We start from the raw sequence: 19,441 nt of genomic DNA on the forward strand, positions 1-19,441 counted from the left end.
TCAGTCTATAATTTTAATGGTAGTGTTTGAACAGTGAGAGACAGAATAACAACAAAAATATCCAGAAAAATGCATGTCAAAAATGTTATAAATTGATTTGCATTTTAATGAGGGAAATAAGTATTTGACCCCTTCTCAATCAAAAGATTTCTGGCTCCCAGGTGTCTTTCATACAGGTAACGAACGGAGACTAGGAGCACACTCTTTAAGGGAGTGCTCCTAATCTCAGTTTCTTACCTGTATAAAAGATACCTGTCCACAGAAGACAATCAATCAATCAGATTCAAACTCTCACTATGGCCAAGACAAAGAGCTCTCCAAGGATGTCAGGGACAAGATTGTAGACCTACACAAGGCTGGAATGGGCTACAAGACCATCGCCAAGCAGCTTGTGAGAAGGTGAAACAGTTTCTGTGATATTTCGCAGATGGAAGAAACACAAAAGAACTGTCAATCTCCCTCAGCCTGGGGCTCCATGCAAGATCTCACCTCGTGGAGTTGCAATGATCATGAGAACGGTGAGGAATCAGCCCAGAACTACACAGGAGGATCTTGTCAATGATCTCAAGGCAGCTGGGACCATAGTCATCAAGAAACAATTGGTAACACACTATGCCGTGAAGGACTGAAATCCTGCAGCCCCGCAAGGTCCCCCTGCTCAAGAAAGCACATATACATGCCCGTCTGAGTTTGCCAATGAACATCTGAATGATTCAGAGAAACTGGCGTGAACGTGTTGTGGTCAGATGAGACCAAAATGGAGTTCTTTGGCATCAACCAACTTGCCGTGTTGGAGGAGAGGAATGCTGCCTATGCCCAAGAAACCATCCCACCGTCAAACATGGGTGGAAACATTATGCTTTGGGGGTGTTTTTCTCTAAGGGACAGGACAACTTCACCGCATCAAAGGGACGATGGACGGGGCCATGTACCGTCAAATCTTGGGTGAAAACTCCTTCCCTCAGCCAGGGTATTGAAAATGGGGCGTGGATGGGTATCCAGCATGACAATGACCCAAAACACACGGCCAAGGCAACAAAGGAGTGGCTCAAGAAGAAGCACATTAAGGTCCTGGAGTGGCCTAGCCAGTCTCCAGACCTTAATCCCATAGAAAATCTGTGGAGGGAGCTGAAGGTTCGAGTTGCCAAACGTCAGCCTCGAAACCTTAATGACTTGAAGAAGATCTGCAAAGAGGAGTGGGACAAAATCCCTCCTGAGATGTGTGCAAACCTGGTGGCCAACTACAAGAAACGTCTGACCTCTGTGATTGCCAACAAGGGTTTTGCCACCAAGTACTAAGTCATGTTTTGCAGAGGGGTCAAATACTTATTTCCCTCATTAAAATGCAAATCAATTCATAACATTTTTGACATGGGTTTTTCTGGATTTTTTTGTTGATATTCTGTCTCTCACTGTTCAAATAAACCTACCATTAAAATTATAGACTGATCATTTCTTTGTCAGTGGGCAAACGTACAAAATCAGCAGGGGATCAAATACTTTTTTCCCTCACTGTATCTTTCAACTATGCTGTGATGTTTGATAAACAACTAGAATCTATCTAATCGAATATAAAACCACAGATTGCGAGTTGAAGATAAATACTTTTACTAAGATTATTAGTATATTAGTAATTGACTGACCAGGTCTCTCCAAATCTCCCAACAATGCTATTTCTATTGTCAATTTTATATTAATGTTCTGCTTTTTCAGCCATTCCTGAAACTGAGACCAGAAACAGGCYTCCTGAGGGCAATACCAGAACAAATGGTCTATTGATTCTGTATCCTCGCAACAAAATCTGCAGAGCTGCGATGGTTGTATGCCCCAAATATTCAACACTTTGTTGGCGGCAAGAATTCTGTACAATAATTTTTGCTGAAAAGCAAGAAGTCTTGAATCTTGTGTCATTTTATACTGTATATCAACTCATACACCCTTTTTACTTGTATTTCTTATTTGGTATTTGGGAATTTAAATCTCGCACAGTCTTTTATCCACAACAAATCAATTTGATGGAAACATCTTTGGTGGGAAAATGCGCATATTGTTTTTATGCGGATTTTAGAATATTCGCATGAAAATCTGTCATCAATTGGATGGAAAACTAGCTATAGACATACTGCATAGTATAATATTAATGCACAATATTGCAAATGGAAACAGCAGTGCCTAAAAGGAAATCAAATGTCCTTAATTCTATTTTCAGTGCCATTTCCTAAATGTTCACCATTTCTCTGGATAGTGCCGTTGTCGTTTTCTATTCACTGAGTCACAGAATATGGGTGGTAATCTGTCTGGTGGATCCATCTGGCAGAATGAGGGGAGTTAACCCCCCCAGCCAGCCCTCATAAGAGCCACCCTCCCCAGTGACCTCATCCACCTGCCTGACAACACCCAATTTCTCAGAGTAAGTTACTTCTCCCCTCTCTTTCTTGCAACCCTGATTGTGTCATGTCTCATTTCCCATATGTTTATTAAGTTGGGGGCCCTGGCTGTATGGCTGACATAGGATCACTTCTTGTCTGTGGTGACACATGGGCTTCAGTTAAGTTAGGGGGTCACTCTGTTTAGATCCAGAGGCTTCAGACTCATACCTCATCTCCCCCAAGAAGACGACTTCCTGTTTTATTTTTTCCCCCTCTCCTACTCYTCCTCCGGAGCCCCACTGGGCTCTTGGCCTCTGCGGCATCAGTGCCTTGCCCAACTGCCGAGCCGAGCGGTACATCACTGTCAGCCTAGTGAAGGTGAGGTGTCACAGCCAAGGTCTGCCGTCAGCACCGTTTGTCTGTCTCATCCATGCAGGAAAGATGAGAACAAGGCCCTTTGAGACWAACTGTGAGCCCAGGCCGGGCCTCTCCCTCTCTGCGAAGCTATTGATCTATGTGATGTTGTTATCAATGATCTTGTCAACGTTGTCCTTTTTCTGATCTGACTATTATATTCAGCTTTGTTCATGTTGACACTTTTGGATAGGAAAAGTAGCAATCTAATTAATGACACTGATTTGTTAATTGGGCTGATCWGATAGAATTATTCTACACTTTCTACTGGTGAATATCTGGTAGAAACACTTGTCACTTGATTATTAGCACAATGCCTCAGTAGACAGCCCGTTGAGAGCCTTGAGTCCTGAATAATAGAGGCATTTTGAAACCACACAATAGAACAATGAAAAATTACTAGGAGAGCTGTTTATCTGCAACTGCCCGGAAAGACATGACTTCAAATCTCTCATGAGAGGAAAAGACTTCCCAATTCAATTTGCTGCATGGCTTAATACTTTGTATTCATTTTGATGATGCATTGCATTTCACAATCAAATCTTTCACGGAAAAAGGAARGAAAAAACATAATACTTTATTTCCTTTTCTATTAAAGCTTATATACAACAAATGTCAGCGGTGTGAGGAAGTCAGATGAGTTTTCTAAATGGCACTTACTGTACTGAAGGAAGTAGACTACTCCTGAATAAAACCTAATATGTGAACCAGTATTGCAGTCTGTCTGTGGCAACTTGTCTGCTGGTACAGAACAATACAAACCTGATCACACCCATCCGTGATAAGAGTAAGTGACAAGTGCAGGAGAAAGAGCTCACAGAGTTGCTGCTATACCGTGGGAGGATGTTAACAGGCCCCAATATGTCTTAGGGCTTTTTATAGTCACCTCGCATGTGCTCAAAGTAAATTATGTCTTACCGCTTGGACAGTTTTTCTCCCTGCCATCTGCATCCCCTCCCTGAGCTAATATCATGGCCCCTACACCCCTCATAGAGAGCAGGCAGGGGAAGTGACTGTACCTGTGATAGAATGCAGCCCCTGTGAGCACCATGGAGTACTCATTAGTCCACTTGGAGGTGTAGCCCCATCTTGATTTGCTGCCATCCCAGTAATGGCTGCGTGCTGGGTAGCCCACAATTCTGTCTGGGAAACTGTGCCAGACAATGAAGGCAAAGTCMACCTGCGGTTCAGAGGAAAGGAAAACATCTTAGAAAATCCCTTAAAGACAGATTTACTTATGCATTAGATGAGCAATATCAACTGCAGTACAATGTAGCAAAAGAGTAGATTGAATTCCAAAATTGTTCTTCTCAGGTACCCAGCAGTCACTCAGGTCAAGAGAATGTGAAGAACACCACATAGTATAATGCACACGCTGACTCTACCTTGCTGTTGGCACAGTGAGACATTCATTTCCAAAATGCTACAGAGAGCAGAGCCTAAAAAATGGATAGTCCCTTAAAACAACCAAACATCTCTCAGCTTCTGTCATGATGTGTGCGCATAATTATGAAGGAATGAGACTACAAATCTGAGGAAAAGGTTGGAAACATCTCTCTTAATGTAGCCTTTGATTAATCGCTGTGTTAGCCATTACCTCAGCACAGGATTTATGATATGATGCAAATAATTTGCCTTCAGGAATTACGCTCCTATAATGCCCTGATTGTGCCTCGCATCATTTGTGACAGACTGTGATTTGGCCCATTCATAATGTGTCTTAGTTAATTATGGATTGGAAATAGGGAGGAAGAAAAATGACAGGCGCAGAGGGAGAATGCTACCGTATGCATGCAGAAAGCCTTTCCAAGGGCAACATACATTGATCCCATGTAATAATACATAAGATGGTTTCTGAATATGGGTTCTGAGAAGTCTACAAACAGATCCATCACAAATCTCTACTGGCATATCATTTACCTGTGCCATTTGATGTGATATGTTATTAAATGAGATAAAAGTATAGGCGTATAGGAAAGACAGACTCAGCATTTGGTTTCTAGCGTATACAGTAGTATGACTTCTCTGATATGAACTGAAAGTAAAGTCAATTTCAGACATTGATAGATCTTGTTAAATGACCAAGATCGTGTCCTTGTGCATGTTCCATGCAGTCATATCTACCCTTGATATGATATTCCACTGGATCCCTGGAGAACATTTGACAAGCTGACTGTTTTACGGTTATCTGTGCCCTGCTTTCTCATGGGCAGCCAGACAGTGTCATGATAGGAACATTCATATTCCACACCGCATTCTCTCTTAAAGCTTAATCATGTGATTAATGAGTTGAAACAATGCAATTATGAATTATGTCCAGTCACTGTTCCATGTAGTTATTGTAATATGAAAAGTCCCATTAAAAGTGCTATACTTGCTCACATTTCAGTTCGTTTCAATTAAAATGCTTTCAATGTTTAAAGGGCAATTATTGAGACAGATTATTAAGCAGATGAGGGATTTGCTGTGACTGGTTTTGGAATTTCCGACAGAGGCTCTCCTTTTCCCCCCCTGAAATATCCTCATAAAACTTTTGTAACATTAGTTCTTTAATCTTGTACCACTATAAAATGTAAGTGGATCCTCTTGCAATGCAGAGGTGAAACTGATTTGCTGCAATTAATAAAATATAAAATAGATGAATAATACATTGCATGTCTCTTACACACAGAGACTCAGAATACACTAAGGATTGGGCCTTTACTCAGATTTGGATAGCTGTGGTCTGAAAGGTGAATATTGGCTATAAACCTTTTACATTTCACCTGCATGAAACATCTTAATTAAAGTCTTGTTGTAGCTCTAACTTAATGCTAGCTTTTCCTACTAGCAATGACTTTGCTGATAACTACTTTATTGAGAGAAAATGTACTTGCTACGACTGTGATTTGTGTTTGTCTCACCCAGTTATCTTAAGATGAATGCACACATTTGAAGTCGCTCTGCTAAGAGCTAAATGACTCAAATGTAAATGTCAAAATGTTGATGGTGGTAATGGATGGGGTGAATTAGACCAAAGAGAGAAACATAGCCTACTGTGTCTGTCTGTCTGTCTGTCTGTCTGTCTGTCCACCATGTGTCAAAAACGTATATGAGGCAAATACATGTGGAACAATCATTACACTGACATGTTGGTCAGTTTTGAAGTTTCTCAAAGCAGAATCTTTTCTTACTTTGATTTACAGCAGAAATGTTATTGATTCACACCGAAGTAATACAACATGTGCTTAGAATAGAGAGCAGCAGATGCAGAAAACAACTATAGTGACTCAACCACCAAGACTCTAATTTGATGCCGAAAACAATGGATTTCCTAATGAGCATAATTTAACAAGTTTAATATTTGGAACAAGATAAACCACTCCAAATACAACTTGTACATTGTGTCAGACACAAACAACGTCAACATTTCCAAGGGCTCAGCCAAAATAATTCTCCACACGTTTTAAACTTTTGATTAAAAAAGAGCGAACATAATCTTCACACAGAGGCAACTGCTGCTTTGGTTCATTTAGTGATATTTTTTATTTATTTTACAACTGCCAGCAAAATGAGCCACTTCCTTTTCCAAGACATGAAGCTTAATCAAACTGTGACTTCATGGTTTGACAGTCTAATGATCTTTGCAGAGACTAGCATGCCGGAGAGGTAATAGGTTTCACAAACCTTCTGATTGCTTGAAACAACTTGGGCATTCATTAGTTTCTCATTCCAGGACAGATGGTGAATACATGTTTTTTGAATTGGCACCATGGTCACCGAATTTGCATTTCACAGCATGGGAAGATCCTTTCGCTAACTACATCCAGATAACGAAAACATCGGGAGGAAAAGGCCCTCATTTGAGATATTTGGCAGAGTTTCCAGTCAGTGACGCAATAACAAGACTTAACAGGAATCTTAAATACTTTTTTTCCCTTTAGAGGGGCAATCAATCCGTCCCGACCATGAGAAGTGAATTAGTCATTACGCTATGCTTGACAAATTAACTCCAATGGGCCCCCCCCCCCCCCCAAGTGTCTCTTATGGACAAGGGGTGTTGAAATGACCTCATCAAYATGATCCTGTAATGTAATATACACAGGGGAAGAGACACTTGGAGACAGGTACCAGACCATTTCACTGATACTGTTTAATGGAGAAACACAGGGGTGGAATTTATCAGATGAGGCAAGACGTCCCTGTGGTTCAACAGGCTGAGAGATGTACTAGTTAGAGAGGATAGATTTCTCTCTACTGTGAATGATTAGTGTGAAGTGTGGGCATCCACCTGGACCACACACTTGATCTAGTAATATAACCTGTCACCTTGCTTCACCTCCCTCTGTCTTGACTGATTTCTTCTACAGTAGCTCACGATACCAGTGACTTTCTCTGTAGAGTGCGGACTGGGCCTCAGTGCCCGTTTAAACGTTAGACCAGAGCAGTTATTTTGAAATACCCAACTTTGAGTTGCTCCATTAGGCCATTCTCTAACGGAGTAACATTAATGGGAACGAGCAATTAAAAAGAGCTTTAGCGCTTTGCTGATTCTGCAATGTGCAAATATTATACAGAGACTAATTGAATAGCAGAAATTAGAATTAACAGGACCAAAATGCAGGCACAGAAACAGAGCATAGCATTACAACAAGGGCAGCAACACGGCACTCTGCATAACAACAGACTACAAACAAAACATGGAGTTGCTTTGAAGATGAAGGAAGTCAGTTGGTGTACATCTCCACACCCCTGGGAGAGGGAATACTTTCAAGAAACTGTCTGGAAGTTCTGTCACTTCTTCAGTTGCGGCTAAATCTCACCAGTTGGTGCCGTTGTGGATGTCAATGTCAGATAAAAGAGAAAGGAAATGCTGTAGCTGATCATACAATGTTAATTGTTGGCTTATTTTCACACACAGACTTGGGACTCTGTTCAACCTGGCCAGCTCTCCGTTTAAACCTGCCTGGTTCTTTTTCCCATGATCAAATTAAATCAGAGAATGGTTTTGGGTACTATAAAATTCTGCTTCTAATACCAGGTAGACTCCCCTCACAGGTATTTTCAAGTTCTCACAATAAAGTGTGGAGGGGCAAGACACTACATAAACATTGCTAGATGAGGGTTGATTGATTCTGGTCTTTGAACGTTAAAGCCCCAGGTAGAATAGGGAGACAGAGAGGGAATATTAAGTAATCCTCCTACCTCATTAGTCGACAAGACGGAGTCCTCGTCCAGACTGAGGACAGCATCTGTGAGGATGACTTCATGGGGGAAAAAGCGACTGCTCATTGTCTGTTAGGGAGGGAGGAGAGAGAGAGAGAGAGAGAGAGAGAGAGAGAGAGAGAGAGAGAAGAGAGAAGAGAGAGCGAGAGAGAGAGAGAGAGAGTAGAGAGAGAGAGAGAGAGAGAGAGAGAGAGAGAGAGAGAGAGAGAGAGAGAAGAAAGAAGATGTGGTCAATGGCTGCCATTGCTCAATCAACAATCCATCGGCTCTGTTGTCAGCACCTCTGACTGTGTGTGGGGACCTATTCAATCACAAGTTGAAGTATTTCAGGTACCTTTAAATGGGCTCGTCCAGAAATGGCAAGAGAGGAGTCACCATTTCATGTTGGATGAAAAGATGGACAAATTATTTAATCACTTCATCCTGACGCACCCAGAGAGTTACCTTAATCTTCTTTGTTTGAAATGTAATTGCATTGCTTTAGCCCTCACGAACAATCCATAGAAGGCCAAGCTTTGTTATTTTAGGCCTGAAATTCCACTCTTCTGTAGGCTACTTCTGGGAAGCTCCTATTATTGAAGGACTTTTCATTTTAAGAAGAAAATATTGCTCTGATTATTGGATGAAAAATCTTCTTCTGTGGAGTATGTGGGTGAAGGCCAATTAGAGATAAAACATTTAAAAAACACCACAATGGCCTGGCAGTATCTTCTGCCCAAAGCCCCACTTCACAATAAGACTTGTCCTTACTAATACAGTGCAATTACAGTGTAGGCACACAATGAAAACATTTCTTTGCAACTATGACATTATTTATAAAACACCTCAAATCTGTATCTCCAATGTTATTGTCTGTGGGCATTTAACTTCTAAGACATTTTCGAGGCATTTCTATTTGAAACGACTGATGGGCTGTTTCTCTCTCAGCAGCCAGTGTTATTGGTAGTTTGCCTGCTGCACAGTATGTCCTGTAATATTAGGGAGCACACACATGGCAGTGACCTGTCAGCAGTGGCCTCCTGAGAGGGATGTCTGGGTAATCCCCTTCACTGTCACTCTCTCTGGGAGGCTGCCGGCCAGAGTGTGTGGTGTGGTGCATCCTCACTAAACTCCCCCTGCCTGCCTGTCTCCCACCCTGCAATGCTCTTGACACCAAGTTTATGGGGTTAATGTACCTGCTCTATTACCCATATCTCCCTCTCTCCTCCTCAACCTCACTGGCTGCTGCCTCATTCCTCAAATTAGGAAGTTATCGAGCAAAACCTGTTGACTTGGATATTAGCCTTGCCTTGGGTTGGCTGCTCTAGAGCAAGTGGGTGTGGCTGTGCTATCGACAGGGCCTCTGTCATTATTTTGCAGCGGCTGACTCCAGGTGCTGTGGACTCGCATCATTATGGCTTAATGGGTCCTTTTCAATGCAACACTATTTCCTATTCACTTTAACTATCCCTGCCCGGTGCATCATAGCAGGATAATAGTGGCAGTGTGTCGCTGGCAGGGCCGACTCTGCGCCGAGCCAAGTCTCTTGGCTCAGGAGATCATTTCATGGTGCCTATTGAAAAGTCATTTACCAGCTGAGGGCTTGATTAAACGAGGAGCATTGGGATACTTTAAGAGTCGTTTAGGAGTCGTGTGGCGAAAAGCTCTCCTAAAGAACATATTGAGAGAGATAGAGTGGCAAAGTACAGGCTCTCTGTTCATTACACCTATTATACACTCAGTAATCAGCCATTTATCAGCTGTGGAGGGCCCTTGGGATGAATGATAGCATCAGACCTGACTCTCAATGACAATGATACACATTCAGGTATCAAGACTAGTTTCCTGAAACAGATAGAGGGTATGGGGGGTTGGTTCTTCTGATAGGCAGCTGCTGTATGTAGGCTGGTTGGATGGGCAGCAACGCTCCCCATCTAACCTTGAGAGGACTTGCAGAGAAGAATGGGAGAAACTCCCCAAATACAGGTGTGACAAGCTTGTAGCGTCATACCCAAGAAGACTCGACGCTGTAATCGCTGCCAAAGGTGCTTCAACAAAGTACTGAGTAAAGGGTCTGAATACTTATGTAAATGAGGTATTTCAGTTTTTTATTTTGAATACATTTGTAAACAGTTCTAAAAAATAGTTTTTGCTTTGTCATTATGGGGTATTGTGTGTAGATTGATAAGGAAAAAACAATGTAATAMATTTTAGAATAAGGCTGTAACGTAACTAAATGTGGAAAAAGTCAAGTGGTCTGAATACTTTCCGAATGCACTGTACACTATTACAGCAAGTATAAAGGTGCAGGGAAATGCTTGCGCGCTAGCTCCCTCCACATTGCAGTACAATATCTCTTCCTCAATTATCTCGTACCCCTCCACATCGACTCGGTACTGGTACCCCATGTATATAGCCAAGTTATCGTCACGCATTGTGTATTTATTCCTTGTGGTATTATTATTTTTCTACAATTTCTATTTTCTTTCTCTCTGCACTGTAGGTAAGAGCCCGTAAATAAGCATTTCAGTGTTAGTCTACACTTGTTGTTTACGAGCATGTGACAAATATAATGTATTTTTCCTGAAGAGATAGTGGTAGCCCTTGATCTTGTTGTTCTGATCTGTCAATATTATTGTTTCATGTGATGTTTACAGTCTGTCATGTTAAATATGATTATAAAATGGGGTGGTTTGGATACTGTATTCCCATTGCTAGTCTATCCTGCCCATGATATGCTAGACAACATACACATGGCCACATTCCTAATAAGAGCCATCGTTTACGTCGTTACCTAGCAATGCACTACTACTTTTACAGATCCACTGTCATCTGCCCAGCCATGCAACTTAGAAACTTGATATCCACTGTAAACAGCCTCCATAGCAACCATTTTGTTTGCCATCGGAACCTGCAAAGTTCTGGAACTATCAACCAGCGCTTGGGTAGTTTTGCTTGACATGGCAGTCAATATGAATAGAACTAATGACCAGAAAAGGCCTAAAATTGCACTTGACAACCAGTGTTAGTAGCATCATGTTTCATTGAAAAATACAATCAAACATTGTACAGTATATACATGTTATATGAGTAATGTAAGATATGTAAACATTATTAAAGTGGCATTATTTAGAGTGCATTGTATAAAGTGACTAGTGATCCATTTATTAAAGTGGCCAGTGATTGGGTCTCAATGTAGGCAGCAGCCTCTCTGAGTTAGTGATTGCTGTTTAACAGTCTGATGGTCTTGAGATAGAAGCTGTTCTTCAGTCTCTCGGTCCCAGCTTTGATGCACCTCTACTGACCTCGCCTTCTGGACGGTAGCGGTGTGAACAGGCAATGGATTGGGTGGTTGATGTCCTTGATGATCTTTTTGGCCTTCCTGTGACATCGGGTGCTGTAGGTGTCGTGGAGGGCAGGTAGTTTTCCCCTAGTGATGCATTGTGCAGGCCGCAATACCCTCTGGAGAGCCTTGCGGTCGAGGGCGGTACAGTTGCCRTACCAGGCKGTGATACAGCCCRACAGGATGCTCTCGATTGTGCATCTGTAAAATTTTGTTAGGGTTTTGGGTGACAAGCCAAATTTCTTCAGCCTCCTGAGGTTGAAGAGGCGCTATTGCGCCTTCTTCACCACACTGTCTGTGTGAGTGTACCATTTCAGTTCGTCTGTGATATGTACGCCGAGGAACTTGAAGCTTTCCACCTCCACTGCTGTCCCTTCGATGTGGATAGGGGGGTGCTCCCTCTGCTGTTTCCTGAAGTCCACGATCATCTCCTTTGTTTTGTTGATGTTGAGTGAGAGGTTGTTTTCCTGACACCACACTCCGAGTGCCCTCACCTCCTCCCTGTAGGCTGTCTTGTCATTGTTGGAAATCAAGCCCACTACTGTTGTGTCGTCTATAAACTTGATGATTGAGTTGGAGGCGTGCATGGCCATGCAGTCGTGTGTGAACAGGGAGTACAGGAGGGGGCTGAGCACGCACCTTTGTGGGGCCCCAGTGTTGAGGGTCAGCGAAGTGGAGATGCTGTTTCCTATTTTCACCACCTGGGGGCGGCCCATCAGAATGTTCAGGACCCAATTGCACAGGGCGGGGTTGAGACCCAGGGCCTCCAGCTTGATGATGAGCTTGGAGGGTACTATGGTGTTGAATGCTGAGCTGTAGTCAATGAACAGCATTCTTACATAGGTATTCCTTTTGTCCAGATGGGATAGGGCAATGTGCAGTGTGATGGCGATTGCGTCATCTGTGGGCGGTATGCAAACTGAAGTGGGTCTAGGGTGGCCGGTAAGGTGGAGGTGATATGATCCTTGACTAGTTTTAATGCTGGTAACCTGTTGTATAAAAGCAATACACTTGAGTCAATGTGTTATGACATTTTTATCATGGCTGTGGCGGTCTATCCCACTCTGCTTGGCTCGTGGCTATGACCACGTCACAGCCATGATAAAAATGTCATAACATGGCCTCATGTATTATTGCTTAAATTATGTATATTTAGTCTCGCAGTCTCCTGGGCTTGGTGGCTTGATTGAATAAGACCAGTTTAAAACACTTGGGCTGCAGCGGTAACCCTCATGGGACTGTAAATACATTTTACACGAGAAATGCATATTTTAATGATAATTCTCCTACCACAGCTTTAGGGATCAGTGCCTTCTGTATTAACTATCGATCTGCCGGCCGGGCTAATATGATGTGGACGACCTAATCCATTACACTAAATGCAGGCTTTATAGAGCTGCCTGTAATTATGCTATTGACTCATAATTTGAGGATTTTAATTATTTAAGGGTATTTATATAAAATAGGAAAAGGGGACTCCAGCTTTAATAGCTCCATGTATGTTCATAGACAAAGTTCTTCCGTGAAATTCAAATTAATCCGTTGCTATTACTCGCTAATTATATTTCCTCTGTGGAAACGGGAACTTGGATATCCAAGGGCGAAGATATTTTGTCAAAATAGTAATGAATAGCAAATATCACAATGTGAAATGAGTATGCAGTGTGCCTCTTTATTTGAGAATAGTTTCATCAAACAGTGCCAAATTTGAAAAGATTCTACATGACATGGATTCCTTTAATCTCAATAAGCTCTAATGTCTATCAGCATGCCAGCGACACTGTCTGAATTTCACTGTTTTTTCAGCGTAAAGCCTGGAGGATACTCACTAAAGCACTCTCACTGGTGTGTATCAAACGTAACTCCCTCAGTAGAGGTAAAAATTATCAAYACACTCTTCACAACATTAAGTGGTATTCGTTTAGCTTGCAGTGCACCTTGCCTTACTGTATTAATGGTCTGCATTGACGATTAGCATACTCTCTGTATAATATTCAATGAATTGCTCTAATTTCCCCATATAGGTATGTTCTGATGGTTACACACTGCTCTGGTTATCAGGCTAGCCAGCTGTTGTTGTTGTTGTAGTATCGCTCACCCCTCTGATTCACCCGCAGCTCTCCCATCAGGTCTGTATATACTCTGGAGCTCAGATTCCAATACACATCTTTAGGGACTGTTTGTCCTTCAGTCTGCCCATCTCTCTCTCTCGCTCATCCTCCCTGTGTCTGTCTCCCTCCGCCTCCTCTGTCGCAGAGCCCACCTTCTTCGCCCCCCCCAGGGCTGCTTTAACTAGTCTCATGGAGACAGTGGCACAGGGTTTTGATCTGTCACTGTCCTTTCCTTCCTCTCTCTCCCTGGTCAGTGTCAATGGATTTATCCTCTAGGCAGATATACAGGGACGTAGCACTAAGACACCTGGTGAAAATGTGGCATCACCCTTATCTCCATTGACTCCTGTTACTTCTAGGCCAATCTTTAGAGGCTTGTCAATGCTTTTCTTTATGGGTTAATCATATTTGATGCTTGATACATTCATAGTCAAAGTTCAGCAGAGAAAATGATTTCAATGGCTCAAGTGTCRTTTCCAAGATACATTTTTGTCAAAGCCCATCTCTGTACATAATTCATAGTATCATAGTGGGGTAAACATACACTTCATGAAATTGCATGAAGTTGTAATTTTGAACAGCTTTTTCAGATATTAAATATTCATATTATTTACAGTGACTGTCAACTAAAATTGCATTATGTTTGATAAAGATGCCACATAAGCAGAACTCAACTCTAAAGTCATGACTCAGCTAAATATTAAGCCACAAATCAAGTGTCTTTGTCATTTGTTGTTTGCTACCTGTGGCCCTTACTCCTTAGCCTTTTGACCTCTCTCTCACAAATCAAATCAAATTTTATTTCTCACATGCGCCGAATACAACAACCTTACCGTGAAATGCTATCAAGCTGTCTAGCCTGCCTTAGGAAACAGAGGATGGAGGATGTTTTATTGTCACAAACATCGGATAGGTGCAGTGAAATGTGTTGTTTTACAAGGTCAGCCATAGTAGCACTGCGCCACTGGAGCAAATTTGGGTTAAGTGCCTTGCTCAAGGGCACAGCTCGGGTAGTCGAACCAGCGACCTTTCACTAGGCTACCTGCCGTCCTGTGGGAGCGTGTGTTCTGGCCTCCTCTGACCTCACTGCATATGGATCCTTCGACACCTACCCCAAGGGCAGAGGGAGCCCCAGACACGCCTATAGTACAGCCCAGGGATAACCTCAACCTGCCCCGTGGCCCAAGAACCCTGACAGGCCCACAGAAACCCAGCTCCTTTGTGAACTTCCTTTACCATTGCTGTTTACACAGACTCTGTTCGGAGTTTAAGGGAATGTGAAGTGAGATATTTCAGCTTGTTTAACTTGGATAATTTGTACCATGCAGGTGTGCTTTTTTGCAATAGAAATAGATTTCCTCCACTTTATGTACCATTTTTTAAATGTATTTGTATTGTTTTGCTTCAAAGTGCAATCATGTGTCATTATTCCTCAATTGTAGTATACAGATTGATTTGATTGCAGGTTGGGCGATAAGGATATTGTGAATCCAAGTTGTGAATGAAAACTGACCTCTAGAATGGCCTAATCACCATGCAGACTGGATTTAGTGGGGGCCTACTTGAACTCTGCCCTGTAACATTTAACAAATGACACCCTGAGTGACCATAGATCACCTCGTATACATGGTGAGACAAATGACCGCCCTGAGGAGAAAATGGTAGAGTACTCCAAAGCATTTGACTAACCCAATTACTACACTTTGCAAGAGATCTAATATCTAACGCTTTGGAAGACTCACTTTATTTCATTTATCTGTTCTTATTAATCACGTTCCCTTCTGATGAGACATTGTGTGATCCAGGCTGTATATGAATTATCAGTTGATGAAATGGCTATCAGACAAGGATGGGGAGATGGAGGTGCTAATGAGACAGTGAGCCTTTCTTGAGGCGTCGCATCGCAGGACAGGAACACACTCAGCCAGCCAGCCACCCACACACAGCTGTGGAGATGCTACTGTGGAGATCTCACATGCACAGAAACGCACACTCACAATCACACACACCCCACAAGTCAGTGAAGGGCTTAGCTCCAAGCCATCAGGCTTGGGAGTGAGTGGCAGGTCTGCCGAGAGCAAGGATAGTGATCAAATGGCAGCTGGCTATAAAGTGATCCATGGCACGAATGCGGACCAACTTAATTAGCCTTCAAATGGAAACCAAAATTGAAGGAACAAGATGAGGGGACCTATTTTTAGATGTGTTACTTTCCCGAGGACACAAACATGGAGGAAAAATCGATAATATAATATGCTGGATTTTGATCAAATGCTGCTGGTGACCTCTACTCAGGGCTGATTAGTGCAGTCCATTGAAATACAAAAATTATATATTACGACGAAGGGGAGAGGGAATGTGGTTCATTAAGGCCCTTTCACAGCAGCCAGTGTTTTCCCTTGCCTATCACACAATGCATTCATGCAATACCATGAAATGATGCCCCTGCTTTTCATACTAGCTTGCTAAAAAGGAAAATAGTGTAAACACAATGGAAATTATAGGACCGAAAACACAATAAATGGGGTCTAGGTTACAGTGTAATTTCAATGAGCCTACATAATAACGCTAAGTAAATAGGTGACATGTATTAGGCAGTAGGAAAACACTGCTTAAATGTTTAAACTGCATGCTGGCCTTGAGGGGAGATAAACTATTTAGGACACCAGATAATAAGAGCCTCTTTAGATATTCTGTCCCCCTGACAAACATACAATTACTTTGCTTTTTCGCAGATGATATGAGGGACAACAAAAGATGCACAATTGCAGAACATGGAACACAGAACACATCCACCATTAGCCTTTCCTCAGTCTCCTGGCAGTGCTCTGATTCAGTGTGATGTGAACGTTTGACTCGCTGGTTTCAACACATTGAAACTCTTATTGTTTGGGGAGAGAGCTGTGGAGAATTACTACTCTGGAGCAGCTGTCTTGTTAGGCTAGAATACTCTGAGTAAGTATTTAGGAGCCCAAAGATGCCTTTTAGAAAAGCTGTTTATTGTTATAATGGGAACACATTTTTTCCATTGCCGTGTTTACTACATGAGAACAAACAGTATCAATTAAGGGATCTGCCATTGGGTTTTAGGGTCCTGCTCCTGCCTCAGTGGGGCGGCATGGAGTCCTGCCCTTGCGTTAGGACAACAGCTGGGCTGCTGCGGATTATGGAAAAACTGAGAAGTGTGTGCCCGTGTGTGTGAGAGAGAGAGCGTGCAGGGGGGGGGGGGGGGGGGGTTGACTGAATCCTGTGGTCAGCAGCAAGCATGACACTGCTGATTGGAATTCCACTTTGGCTTTGAGTAGGAGATATTTATGAAGCCAGCAATTAAAGGGATAGTTCACCCAAATTGCAAAAGGACACATGTATGACAGCAATCCATGCTTTGGTTTTGTTTCCATGGCTGGCACTGTTTCCAAATGCTAACGTTTTAGCATTTGTGGCACAAATCCCATTTTATGTCATGGGACCGAAATTAGCATTTTTTGCTCATCATGTTCAAATCATCTATAAGTGACTGTTGATCGTCACAATCAATTTTAGATACTTTCGAATGATTTGGACATGATGCATACACAATTCAAATATCAGTCCTATGACTTGAATGGTATTTGTGCCACAAACACTAAATGTTAGCATTTGGAAACAGTGCCAGGGAAACTAAAGAATGGATTACTGTCATAACTTGTCCATAGACTGCTTACTGGGTAAGGAAGTCATGGAAAGTGTGTAATTTGGGTGATCGCTCTCTTTAAGTGAATGGAACGCTCCAAATAACACAAAAGGAGTGATTATTTGGACTCAATGAAGGGTTGGATGAATTCATACTGTCAGCGCAATAGCGTTTCATCAGAATAGTTCGATTGAAACCACATTACTGTGTTTAAGATGCTTGTATTCAGTAAGAGCATTTGTCCTGTTTGGAAGTATGATGTCGGGTGTACTAACTCCTATTGTTTTAAAAGCTCATAAGAACATCACTGCAAAGTGGTACCTTTAGCGCTACTAAAATGATTCAGCTGAGGCTTGGCACAGTAATGGCTAAGCTCAGATTCCAGGAGACAGACTCGCACTCAGTCAGGGCCAGTTCCAAAAAGGACAAATTAAAGAAAAGCTTGAAAGGATTTTATTAGAAATGTACGACGGCATTTTATCTCCCCTGACGTTAAAGTGGAACTGACAGAGTTGTTGCAACATGAAAACGTATTAAAATCTGTTCATATACACCCCCAGGAAGAATTTGAAAGATTATATATTGTATTTTTATTTTATTTTAGACATTTTTTGACAAGCGGGCACTTAGATATGGTGATTTTCACATTTTCATAAATTCTTAGAATGTTTGGCATTTGTGAAAATTCTAAAGCAATATAGAGTGGGAAAGCGGCCGTGCGTTTGGACAATTAATAGACACTGCAGTAAATAAAACCGAATAAGTACATCTGTCTCGTCAAGGACCAGAGTCTACGCAGAGCGGTGAGCCATAGCCAATCAGAGCTACAGTAGGCCTTTATGCAAATAAGCAATTTGCCACACGGGCCTGTCATCATTCACTTTGAACTGGACTGTGTGTTTACAGGCTGTAGCAACAGTGCGACTTTAGATTATTAGAACGCATTCGCCAAAAGCCACAAAATACACCTGAATGGATTTTGCAAATATGTAAATACCACGGGAGTCCTTTTACATTTGGTAACTTTAAAGTCTATTGATTTTATTTWATTTATTTATTTCACCTTTATTTAACCAAGTAAGCTAGTTGAGAACAAGTTTTCATTTACAACTGCAACCTGGCCAAGATAAAGCAAAGCAACAACACAGAGTTACACATGGAATAAACAAACGTACAGTCAATAACACAATATAAAAAAAGAAAGTCTATATACAGTGTGTGCAAATGGCGTGAGGAGGTAAGGCAATAAATAGGCCATAGTAGTGAAGTAGTTACAATTTAGCAAATTATCACTGGAGTGATAGATGAGCAGATGATGATGTGCAAGTAGAAATACTGGTGTGCAAAAGAGCAGAAAAGTAAATAAAAACAATATGGGGATGAGGTAGGTAGATTGGGTGGACTATTTACAGATGGCTATGTACAGCTGCAGCAATCGGTTAAATGCTCAGATAGCTGATGTTTAAAGTTAGTGAGGGAAAGTCTCCAGCTTCAGCGATTTTTGCAATTCGTTCCAGTCATTGGCAGCAGAGAACTGGAAGGAAAGGTGGCCAAAGGACGTGTTGGTTTTGGGGATGGCCAGTGAAATATACCTGCAAGAGCGCGTGCTACGAGTGGGTGTTGTTATCGTGACCAGTGAGCTGAGATAAGGCGGAGCTTTACCTAGCATCGACTTATAGATGACCTGGAGCCAGTGGGTCTGGCGATGAATATGTAGCGAGGGCCAGCCGACTAGAGCATACAGGTCGCAGTGGTGGGTGTTATAAGGGGCTTTGGTAACAAAACGGATGGCACTGTGATAGACTGCATCCAGTTTGCTGAGTAGAGTATTGGAAGCTATTTTGTAAAAGACATCGCCGAAGTCGAGGATCGGTAGGATAGTTAGTTTTACGAGGGTATGTTTGGCGGCGTGAGTGAAGGAGGCTTTGTTGCGAAATAGGAAGCCGATTCTAGATTTCATTTTGATGAAACCACTATGAAAGTTATGCACAGTTATGCACATCAACAACAACAATCAATCAACAACTAATGCTAGCCAGAGCGAGATGAGCTAAAATCTAATGAGGGAAAATTAGATAAACCCTCTCAAACTTTTTCAACTAATTGACCATCAGAATTGCACTGATAAACGATGGGGAATAGTAGCCTGCTTGTCCTTCTGCAGCTTGCCTGCCAATGCATGCTGGTCCCAACCCACATTTTTACAACTGAATGGGAACTTGCCTGCCCACCCATTTGATCAATGCCAAAAACATTTGATTGACAACTAGCTCAGGGTGCGTTCATAAATTGCCTCCAGTGTGTCAGAGTGCACTCTGGGTTGTTCATAAATTCAGAGTGCTGTCAG

The 19,441-nt window shown here is 42.1% G+C and overlaps 1 protein-coding gene across 1 annotated transcript in view; it reads right to left on the reverse strand.

The window, feature by feature from the left end:
• Positions 1-19,441, reverse strand: part of LOC111954432 (exostosin-1-like) — a 313,392-nt gene that overhangs the window by 4,171 nt on the left and 289,780 nt on the right. Inside the window, exons 9-10 of the mRNA XM_023974172.2 lie at positions 7,968-8,057; positions 3,803-3,963 (exon numbers count right to left, since the gene is read on the reverse strand). Coding sequence (XP_023829940.1) covers positions 3,803-3,963; positions 7,968-8,057 — 251 coding nt within the window. The remainder of the gene's footprint in view (positions 1-3,802; positions 3,964-7,967; positions 8,058-19,441) is intronic.

This window comes from Salvelinus sp. IW2-2015, linkage group LG28, assembly GCF_002910315.2.
Source record: "Salvelinus sp. IW2-2015 linkage group LG28, ASM291031v2, whole genome shotgun sequence".
NCBI classification, from domain to species: domain Eukaryota; kingdom Metazoa; phylum Chordata; class Actinopteri; order Salmoniformes; family Salmonidae; genus Salvelinus; species Salvelinus sp. IW2-2015.